Raw genomic sequence first — 11,659 nt, 5'->3', positions numbered from 1 at the left:
ACAGCCATTTCTTTAGGTCTCCCTGTCCGGCAGGTCAATACAGTTTCCCCCGGCATTGGTTCAACAGCTCAGTCTCCACTGGACCAACACCCATCGCGGCAATACTCGCTCGGGCACTGGCTGTACGCTGGCTGACCTCGAAACGCGGCTGCAAGCCACTTCACGAGTTTTTCACCATGCGTACGGTGGTAACAAGCCAGTCGGATGTTAGCATCCTACCACCAGATGCGCTCAGATATCCCTTAGTCGCCTCTTACGACACCCATGGGAAAGAGAGGGGCAGTGAAATGTATTCTTTCTCCGTCACTGCACGGATAGAATCTGAAATACATATACGATTATAAAAAAAATAGGAGATTAAATCCGATATACAAATTAAAAAGTTGACATTTAGGCGGTATTTTTGAAAATTAATATGACTCCGACTCAAACTCAGCGATCAACGCCATGGGAAGTAATGGCGGCCAATGCTATTAAGAAACAACACGGCGAATGAGCATTCTGAGAAGCGAGAATAGGTAAGTACTTAAGACCTAATCTTTGTTTTTGCTTTACATAAATATATTACGTTATTTGTGTTTACAGATTAACCATGTAATTTACATAGATAATATCAATCTATACATATAAATAAAATTGGAGTGTCTGTTTTTAATATCGAAATAACCGCTTTTTACTACATGCATATGAATATATATACGGTACATACACCGAAATAACATTTTTTTACAATTTTTGTCTGTCTGTCTGTCTGTATGTCTGTCTGTCTGTCTGTTTGTTCCGGCTAATCTCTGAAATGGCTGGACCTATTTTGATGGGACTTTTATTGGCAGGTTGCTGATCTAATAAGGAGTAACTTAGGCTACTTTTATTTTAGAAAAAAAAAATGATAATCTATACATATAAATAAAATTGGAGTGTCTGTTTTTAATATCGAAATAACCGCTTTTTACTACATGCATATGAATATATATACGGTACATACACCGAATTATTTTTTTTTACAATTTTTGTCTGTCTGTTTGTCTGTCTGTCTGTCTGTGTGTTGGCTATTGGCTGGCCTAATGGCTGGACCGATTTTGACGGGACTTTTATTGGCAGGTAGCTGATGTAATAAGGAATAACTAAGGCTGCTTTTATTTTAGAAAAAAATGATAATAAAAATGATTAACTTTTTTTGTTAAATTCTACGCGGACGAAGTCGCGGGTACAGCTAGTAATAAAATATATTTATGCCCAAATTTCTGTTGTTTTAGAGACGGCGATAATGGTATTCCTAAAACCTACAGTGGAGGCAGACACGCCGCAACCAATATGACATGAACAATCTGCATGAAACAGATTGGCCATGCAATTATAGGTACATTTTTAATTAAATAATTATATCGTCAAACATGTTTCCTTTAATTTTGTATACTATGAATTATTTATTATCAATATACACGAATATGTGAATGAGAAAGTTAAAGTTCAGTCTGTAGGTTAAATAAATATAACTTATATCTTAGTCTAAACGTATGCAATGATTTTAGGTTACGAAGTGGGGGCGGCAGATTGTTCCAACATTTGGTCGCGGCGTATTTGAAGCCTCCACGAAAGGCTGCAGTACGATGTGGGTGCACAAGCAGCAAATAGGAATTCGCCCTGGTGGAGTGAGTTGTATTTACGGCCGATGACCACAAAAGCTTATCATAGAGATATCCTGGTGATTTGGATTTTATGACTCCGAATAAAAGTAAAGCGAAATGCAATTGTCCGCGGTAGTCAGTCCTTAAAGATTTGGCTTCATTAATGTAAGGCGTTACATGAGCACGTGGCGGAATGTTAAAACAATAACGAGCGCAGGCATTCTGTACTTTTTGAATGGCCGTTTTTGAGCGAGCAAGCATTCGTGGCCCTATCACTGTATCGGCATAATTTAATTTTGACAGCACCAGTGACTCACACAGTGTAAGACGTAATTCGTTTGATAGAGACTCTCGTACACGGTACAGCAATTTTAAACGGTAAAAACAGTTACGAACGGTATTATTTACTTGTTTTTCAAAACGCAAGTTTTCGTCAATAATGACGCCTAGATTTTTAGCTTCGGTGACTCTTTCAATAATTTCATCGTTTATAGATATAATAGGGCTATAACTAGATAATTGTTTAATTTGTTTGTTTGTGCCAAATATCATATATTTAGTCTTCTTCGCATTTAAAACTAGGGTGTGGGATTGTGACCATGCAAATATTCTGTTTAAATCATAATTTAAGTTTTTAACGGCAGCCTCTAGGTTCGACAAGTGAAATGATGTATAAACTTGTAAATCGTCCGCATAAACATGACAATCACTATTTATAATACAACTCGTTACGTCCGCCGTATATAATATAAACAATAAAGGCCCTAAGATTGAGCCTTGGGGCAAGCCTCGTGTTACTGGACGACACGGAGAACATGCTATAGTGCCATCTTCACCTATTAATTCCACTGATTGTCTTCTATAAGTTAAATAACTTGCAAACCAATCTATAGCGGTTTTATCAAAACCATAGTACGCCAGTTTTGCAACAAGTAAAGAGATATTTATAGTTTCAAACGCTCGAGAGTAATCTAACAAAACCAGCAGGGTAACTTTACCGGAGTTCTGGGCACTAAGTATGTCATCTACAACCGTGGTGAGTGCGGTAGTAGTACTACGATGCTTTCTAAAGCCAGATTGAACATCAGGTAGGATATTATTGTTTTCTAGAAATTCAGATAGTTGGATGTAGACTACTTTTTCCAGTACTTTAGATAAACATGGGAGTATGCTGATAGGACGCAAATCAGACAATGAAACTGGATTATTCAATTTTGGTATAGGTTTAATAAGAGCCTCCCTCCATAGGTCAGGAAAGTTGCTAGACTGAATAGATTTATTGATAATTTTTGTTATAGCAGGGAGGGAGGAAGAAAGTGTCATCAAAATCATATCCAAAGAGATTCCGTCCTTACCGATGGCGTTCGATTTGAGCTTATGGATAATTTTTGACACAGTATCTTCATTAACGGTTTTTAGGTGGAAGGTTTCTGTACAGAATTTTGATGAAGAATACTTTTGAATAATTTGCGGGGAGACACAATCATTACCAGGAATATTTAGAAAATGATTGTTTATAACCTGAGGATCGTTAAGATGACTAGGTAAGATTAGATCCGACTTAGGTTTTACCTCAAGGAGGTTTTTAAAATGTTTCCACGTGACTTTAGAGTTTTTTAAATTACAATTAATGTATGAGTTAAAGTAGGCATTTCTTTCATTTGCAATTGCATCATCTACAATTTTTTTCATTTTTTTATAATTTTCTCTATTGGCCTCGCTCTCATCTATACGCAATTTGCAATGAGCTTCATCGCGACATTTCATCATACGTTTAATAGCAAAAGTAATCCATGGGTAATGATTATGTCTTATATATATGGTTTTAAGGGGAGCTAAGGTGTCAAAAATATGCATTATGTTAGTTGTAAAATGAGAAACGAGAAAATCTATACAATAATCGGGATTAGAATATGTATGCCAGTCAATGCATTCCAACAGGACCTTAAGCTGGTCTATGTTTATATCTCTAATAGGTCTTAATAGCTTTTTCCTCGGGCGAATTTTTTTTTTCACAATATTAAGCTCAAATGAAAGGAAAGAATGACTACTCAGACTATTTACATAATCGACATTAACCTTAATATGGTTTATATTTGAACAGACAAGGTCAAGGACAAAGCTTCTCTGTTTATACTTTGCGTGTCACGTGCTTCCACTGAAAACAAATTAATTAATTAATTAGGTTTGCTAGCGATTATTATTTATTATTATTCTTAAAATACAATATAATTTTAATTCACGCACTGCTTTTATAAAATTATTTATTTTATTTGATTATTACTTGATAAAAATGCGACATTAATAACTATTAATCATATTATGTTACTTAACTTGCAAAGTCCCTTAGATTTAGTGTAATGACATAAGTACAGACATAGATAGACTAAATAATAATAACAGCGCTGATGTGAAAAATATTTTTGGTATAGTCATTCTTATAAACCCGAATATAACATCGATTTTTTTTTTATTTTATCCTAATAGTAAATTTTATTTTACTTAAATTTTAATATTGATGTAAGTTTCAAAGATATTTGTTTATTTTAATATTATTTACTTACCTAACAATAGTAATGGCACACCTAACAACAATAACTTTTGTATTATCATTGTTGTAAAAATAAAGACAACCGCGGTTAAAAACCTCACTACACTGATATTATATCAAAAATGTATCCATTTTATATAGTCTCTTATCAGTCGATGTTCTTTAATTTAAGATCATCAGTAAATTAATGAAACAATTAAATCCAATCAATCAATCAACAGCCAATCGTTGTCCACTGCTGAACATAGGCCCAAGGTGCGCCAAAGCTCCCTGTCCTCCACCTTCCGCATCCAGTTGGTGCTCGCCACCTTCTTAAGGTCGGCGGTCCACCTGGCTGGAGGGCCCTACGCTGCGCTTGCCGATTCGCGGTCTCCACTCTAGGACTCGTCTGTCGGTGACTCCGGTTCATTTCCGGATCATCTCATTTCTGATCTTATCCTTCAAAGATACTCCGAGCATAGCTCGCTCCATAGCACGCTGAGCGACTTTGAATTTGTGGACTAGTGCCGCAGTTAGTGTCCACGTTTCGGCACCGTATGTCATTGCGTACATCCGTACGAATTGGTTGAAGACTTTCGTCTTCAACCAATGCTTCTTACCTGCCATGACCTACGCATACATACATACATACATACCTACGCATTGATTGAAGACTTTAGTCTTCAACAATTAAATTACGTCTACTAAATCGATGAGGCTTGCGTCATATAAAATTAATTATCAGGAAAGTAAAATAAGCTACACTATTTTTTTTTATTACTAGTGTGTAGAGACAAAATCACTGACTCAAACGCGTTTATAATAAGCTCTTGTAATAATTAATTAAAACAGAGGCTTTCCAGTTTTATGGAAATGGTATAAAGTTTTATGGTATAATATTTTTATAAGAAATATAAGGAAATATTAAAATATTATTAACTTGCAGTAGTTTAATATTTATTTATATATGGTAATATATATGGTATAGGTATATGGTAATGAAGCCGAGATGGCCTAGTGGTAAGAACGCGTGAATCTTAACCGATGATCGTAGGTTCGAACCCGGGCAAGCACCACTGAATTTTCATGTGCTTAATTTGTGTTTATAATTCATCTCGTGCTTGACGGTGATGGAAAACATCGTGAGGAAACCTGCATGTGTCTAATTTCATTGAAATTCTGCCACATGTGTATTCTACCAACACGCATTGGAGCAGCGTGGTGGAATAAGCTCCAAGCCTTCTCCTCAAAAGGGAAAGGAGGCCTTAGCCCAGCAGTGGGACATTAACAGGCTGTTACTGTACTGTTACTGTATGGTCATTTAAATAAAATAACGTTATTTTTCAAGAGAAATTCGAAACGTTTTGTATACTTTGAAATAAGAAAAAATAATAGAAAATTTGGTTAAAAATTGTTTTCAATTTTATCAAAACAAAATAGATTCTTGGTATGAATCATATCATTAGCAGCTATACAAAGTGAATATTAATTGTATTATAATAACGAATAAAATACATATAAAATACACGTTTAACACGTTTCCAATTAAATAAATATATAAAGCATTTGAGAGTGGTTCATTTTCTGTTAATTTAAATATTTTAATTTATGCATCGTTAAATTAATAGCTTTTTTAAAATAATTTATATTAAGCTTCAATCTATGCCGTTTTGTCCAATAATCAATAAATGCTCCAATTGTGAATTATTAAACACTTGTTTTTTTAGTCAGTATACAACACGCTTGCAAACAAGTTTGACGTATGTTTTTATATATTTGAAATAAATATTAACAAAAACAAAACATCCTATTGTGGACCACTTAGAACTTAGTGGAAGTTCTAAGTGGTCTAAGTTTACTGTTAAATTTTATTTGTGGCTATAATATGTCCTTCCTAAAATAAAATAAAAATTTTTTAAGTTATTATTAATTTAAATGATCATTTAAAAAGACCATTTTTAATTTATCTAGAATGTTATTGAGACAGGCATAATTGTGGTCAGCAGAAATAGTTCAGCTATTAGTGTTTTAATTTCCTCATCCATTAATTTGTATTCTTCCTTTCTTTTATTATTTTTCCTTTTCTTTTTGAAATAATATATCACTATTTTCTGTTATAAAGCGTTCCAACAATTGTGACCATGTCGGATATTTTAGTTCAATATTATTTATTTATTCATTAGTTTTCGCCCGCGGAGCCGCTGGTTGATTAGTTTAGACGAGAAAGCGTAAAGGGGGTAAAAGCTGATTGAAGTTTCACTTCAACTCACTCAAACTTCACACATCTTCGAGAACTGTCAAATATGCAGATTTAAAGATAGCAAAAATATTAATTAACATGAACATAACTGAAAAATCAGGGGCACGGTTGACCCGAACGGTTGTGTTGCAAGCTGCAGCAGTCCACGGCCTCTACACTATCGTTACATTTTAATTGTTTATATATATTATATTTTAAATTTGAATAGGCTTTATTTTTATAAAATAATACTTTAATCGTAATTCAGATGGCAGTGTTTGAAACATTTTTGGCACAAACTGGATTCAACGCGGATGAAGCCGCGGCTTCAGCTAGGTTTAGATAAATAAATATAAACTAATTTCATAAAATAGCTTCAGGCCTACAAATAAACACAGGCATAAAATTTAAAAACGCTCTTTGCATTTTATACTAATTATAAAATTTGAAAATATGTGAAAAAGAAAAAAATCACATTCACACACACACACACCATAAACGTCACACCAGAAAAGGGGAGGAGAATAATAATTTAATATTATATGTTTTTTATACAATTAAGTTGTTTCTGTATAAAACTCATCCGTCTCCAAGTTACACGCTTGGGAAGAGGCAAAGGAATTGCTCCTATAACTTTCTGGTACGTGGGACTAATTAAATAGAAAAAAATTAAATCAATTGGATAACATAAATAGATTATTGTCGTGTAATGGTCCTTACATATATATATGTATAGATTAGAGTGGTCAAAAATGGTCAACCTCTTCTAAGCAGTTCAATGTTTATAACATATTTTTTTTTTAAATAGGACGGGGTAATGGTCCACATGATTGTAAGTGGTATCATCATTTCCCATAGACATTGGCGCCACCAACCTTGGGAAGTAATATCTTATGGCCCTGTGACTGTAGTCGTACTCTACTTTCAAACTTGAACACAACAATACTAAGTATTGCTGCTTAGTTCAGTATTTATATCAATGCACCGCCAGATGTGCTCAGCAGTATATAATGTGGTGCAGATTTTAATATCGTTGCACTGTCTCGATAATATTAGTTGCTCAAGCGATATGGCATTTGGAATATTACTACAACTGATTTATATTGTCTAGAAAAGCGGGTACCTTCGAATACCTATTAAATTTAAGGAACATTAAATAGGTTGTATCGGATTAAATACCTATCCTAAAACAGAATTATAGTGCATAAATAGAGAGAGGGCGTAAACATTGCTTTCCTGGGATGTTGAATTACTTTATCAGAGCACTGTTCTTCAACAACTGCCTAACATCAAAGAATTAAGTTTTAAATATCATAAAAGTTGGTAATGCTTACCTTACTTGATCTACTAAAGCACTCAATCACTTTAGATTAGAAACCTGATTTTTTTTTAATGTAAGAGGAAGAGGCTCATCTGATGGAAAATGACTACCACTGCCCATGGACATCTGCAACACCCGAGGGCATGCAGGTGCGTTGTCTAATAGAAATTCTCGGCTCTTTAGTCAGAAATTACAAAAATTACACAACCAACAGATACTGCTCCTTTATTATATTTTGTTTTTAGAAAGTACTTTATTTAGATATTTTTTATTTATTTATAACCTAAAATAATACATATTAAGTCATAACAGTGCGTGAAAAATATAAAACATCTTTATTAATTATTTTATGTATTATTTCTCAAACGCGTTCTTAGTAATATTTGGCAATAGACTTCGCTTCGCAGTGAACGTGAAGGGCGTCTTCGCAACGACTGGTGACGGGGTTAAACGCCAATCCAGTATCGCAGGACAGGATGCGGGCGTGCCCGTTCATACACGAGTAGAAAGCAGAGCAATCGCCTTCATACCTTAAAAAATACATATACAATATAAAAAGCGACAGTACACATGAAATAATAAAGGTCAATAAATAACGTTTTAAAGGTTTCAATTTAACGTTCACGATCTTTACTTTAATTCGTATTATGATTTTCAAAATGGTGAATAATTATTAAAATAAAAATAATTAATGCTTCTCTTACTTATGGTTTGTTACAACTGGGTTGCCATTTCGGCCAATCGCAGCAGGAGGACACTGATACCTAATGTAAGCTGAAATACGTCAATACAATTAACACGATCCTTTAAATATATAATAATGGTATTAAAAATATATAATGTATTACTTTCAACATTGCAGGTAGGCACCAGTTCAGGCCAGTCGCATTGGGCAGTAACAGGGTTAAAGGCTAAGCCAGCAGGGCAAAACATTTCAATGGCTCTGCCGGCGTTACAAATGCGATAATGTCCACAGTCATTTGGGTCAGCCACGGGAGATGGAAAATATCCGTATTGATGTGCGCAGCCAGCTGTAGGATTCGCTGGCTCTGTTAATAAAAATATATGGGAGAAAGTGAAACTATTCTTAAAATTACGTATGTTTTGATTAATTATAATTTGAATATGATTCTATGGTTGTTACAAATTAACATAGACGTGTGTCGTAATAGATTTGCACTCAACTTTCAACCCAACGATATTGCCAATTCTCAATCAACTGTCAAAGATTTTTTTATAGTAGTAGTTTGGCGAAGCAAATGCTACGTACGTTTCAGAATTAATATATTATTAAACTTAGACAAAGTTTAAAAATTGTTAAACATGAAGTGTCGTCCGTATTTTATTATATTTTTAACATTGTTATTATACTTACGGGTAATGCCACGACCTACGCAAGGCACATCCTGAGGATAACCGCAAGCATACTCCGGCCACCGCGCGTTAGGGTTGAAATGAAGACCATCTGGACAAAGCATTTCAGTCGAAAGATAGTCCTAATACAGAAGAAAATATAAAAATTTAGTCTTATAGAATTATAGCTAAAAAATAAATATTATTATAAAACAAACCCGGCATTCAATGTATGAATCACATTTTCCCTCCACTTTTATGTATGTATTCTGCACTTTGCAAAGTGGGCTTCTTTCGGCATTAATTGAAGACTGGCCATTGCCTAAAAATTAGATAATTAACCATTGTATTGTATTGTAGTACAAAGCTGCATTTCTTACTATAAATATTATATTTAGTGCTTTTTATTTGTATTTATTTAATGTAAATAATTATGTTTAAATGTTTCACGTTTGACATGATATGAAAACAGTCGAATTTAACTCGCTCATTAGAGAGCACTGGTAAACTATACGAAATTTATTTAACTATATTCATTTTTTGTGAGGAGTAAAAACCTCCGTTTAACTTTACTATTATGTTTCTGGTCCAAATTTGAATATATTAATGATGCGGCCCCTCTGAATAATTTCGACCATTCTTAACGAGGACTAGAAGAATTCGCATATTATATAAATATTATATGACTACTGAAGCTTATAAGAATTGAAACCTAATGATCGATAACTTGACCAAATATGGAGATATAAAACATATTTTAAACAAAACACGAAAAAAACCTGCGTATGGCACGTTGTGTGGTATTTATGTACGTGTATTAGATACATATTTTTCCAAAAGTGAATATTAGAATAACATTTAATTCATCTATTGAAAATAAATATTAAAATGTTTTTCTTAATTGTAATAAAATGTACTCACAGACTGCAGATATAAACAAGGTAACAAAACAAACAAAGAAATGCATCGTTGAGGATCCGACGACTTTCACAGCAGTAACGATTGCGAATGAGATCAATATCGATGTGCAACGATTTTATACTTCAGCTGTAATTAAAAAATAATTAATAGAATTTATGCTCATAAATCACTTGTCGTTAAAATAAAATTACATATTTTTAAAAGAATTGTTTTATTCGATGAATGGCACTATCATTAATTGACTATACATTACAAAAATTAAGTGGAAATATGAATATACATATAATGATACTATTTGCGAGTTGATCGTTTATGGCTTACATTAAAATATAATTATATACAATTACAATTATTAGAAACATTATAAGTTGGCAATATAGTTAAAATTATTCTTGCTCTGGATTTTGAGTCTCATTTTCTATCAATTCAAATTGTCCTGGTTGATAGAATGGTTCCTCAGTTGTTGGATATTCATTGACGTTTTCCGCGTCTTTGGACCGCTTCGCCTCGTTTCTCAGTTCTACGGGGCAAGCTGATACTTCATGAGCCGCGACGCAGGATTCGGTGAACTCGTCATAAGCAGAGAATCCACCGCAGGACAGCCGGCGAGGTTTGCCATTAATACAGATGAAGTAAATTTGATAATCGTTACGGGATCTGAAAAACATATAATCCACTAAGAAGAGTTTCTTAACCTTACTTACAGCGAAATCTGCTTTCAAAGTCATTTGTTATAAGCAGTTGTATTTTTAAGGAACCCAATATTTAAAATTAAAAAACGTAAGTCACGAGTCTTTTTGTATAAAACCTCACGAATGATCACTAGTTTAACGTTTTAAAGCGCTTAGAAAAACTATATTAAGACGAGACGAGCTGAAGATTATGATTTTTACAACTGGTGGTAGGACTTTGTGTAAGCTTGTCTGGGTAGGTACGGAGGTAAAATCAACAGACATTCTACCGTAAAACAACAGTACTTGGTATTGTTGTGTTCCGGTTTGAAGGATGAGATACTTTTTTCAGCCTTTTGTCGTCCACTGCTGGACGAAAGCCTCCCCCACAGAACGCCAACCATCCCGATCTTGGGCAGTCCGCATCCATCCCGTACCTGCCACCTTTTTTAAATCGTCGGTCGATCTATGGCAAGGATGAGTGAGCCAGTGTAATTGCAGGCACAAGGGACATATCATCTTAGTTCCCATGGTTGGTGGCGCATTGGCGATGTAAGCGATGGTTAATATTTCTTACAACGCCAGTGTCTATGATCATTGGTGACCACTATCAGGTAGCCAATTTGCTCGTCAGCCTAGCTATTCTAAAAATATAAGATATTTGGACGGTAGAACGAGTTTCGTTACCATTTCATTTTGTCCTCTACTCTCAATTTCTGTTTTCCTGTTCAACTATTTCTTAAGTAGGTACAAAACTTTAATGGAAAATGTTATTATAATAATTAATATCACGCATATTTATTGTTGACGTTCTTAGTAATAAAATTTCATTTATTTGCGCAATCGCAAGTGTTGCCAGTCCAGTATATTGAGCTTTCTTTAATTTAGCATTTTATTTAACTTAACCTATTAAAATTTTGTATAATCTTCTAGAGATGGATGACAATATAAAAAATTGATCTAATAAAATATATTGAGTTAGTTGTATTCTTAATA

The 11,659-nt window shown here is 33.9% G+C and overlaps 1 protein-coding gene across 1 annotated transcript; it reads right to left on the bottom strand.

Moving 5' to 3' along the window:
• Window positions 1-8,091: 8,091 nt before the first annotated feature.
• On the bottom strand, window positions 8,092-9,196 carry LOC126774669 (protein obstructor-E-like). The gene is made up of 4 exons (XM_050496203.1): window positions 9,094-9,196; window positions 8,567-8,767; window positions 8,423-8,492; window positions 8,092-8,248 (listed from the first exon to the last, which is right to left on the bottom strand). The coding sequence occupies exons 1-4, from the start codon at window positions 9,194-9,196 to the stop codon at window positions 8,092-8,094; spliced, it is 531 nt and encodes a 176-aa protein (XP_050352160.1).
• Between the last annotated feature and the right edge of the window lie 2,463 nt (window positions 9,197-11,659).

This window comes from Nymphalis io, chromosome 2, assembly GCF_905147045.1.
Source record: "Nymphalis io chromosome 2, ilAglIoxx1.1, whole genome shotgun sequence".
NCBI lineage: Eukaryota > Metazoa > Arthropoda > Insecta > Lepidoptera > Nymphalidae > Nymphalis > Nymphalis io.
This window is presented reverse-complemented; position numbering and strand designations above follow the sequence as displayed.

Bases quoted from the DNA above. Each gene is read 5' to 3' on its own strand.
- LOC126774669 (XM_050496203.1), bottom strand. From the start codon at position 9,196: ATGCTTTGTCCAGATGGTCTTCATTTCAACCCTAACGCGCGGTGGCCG. The intron at 8,768-9,093 runs GTAAGTATAATA...TTTTATTAACAG, and splicing joins CGTAGGTCGTGGCATTACCC to AGCCAGCGAATCCTACAGCT. The intron at 8,493-8,566 runs GTAATACATTAT...GACGTATTTCAG, and splicing joins GCCTACCTGCAATGTTGAAA to CTTACATTAGGTATCAGTGT.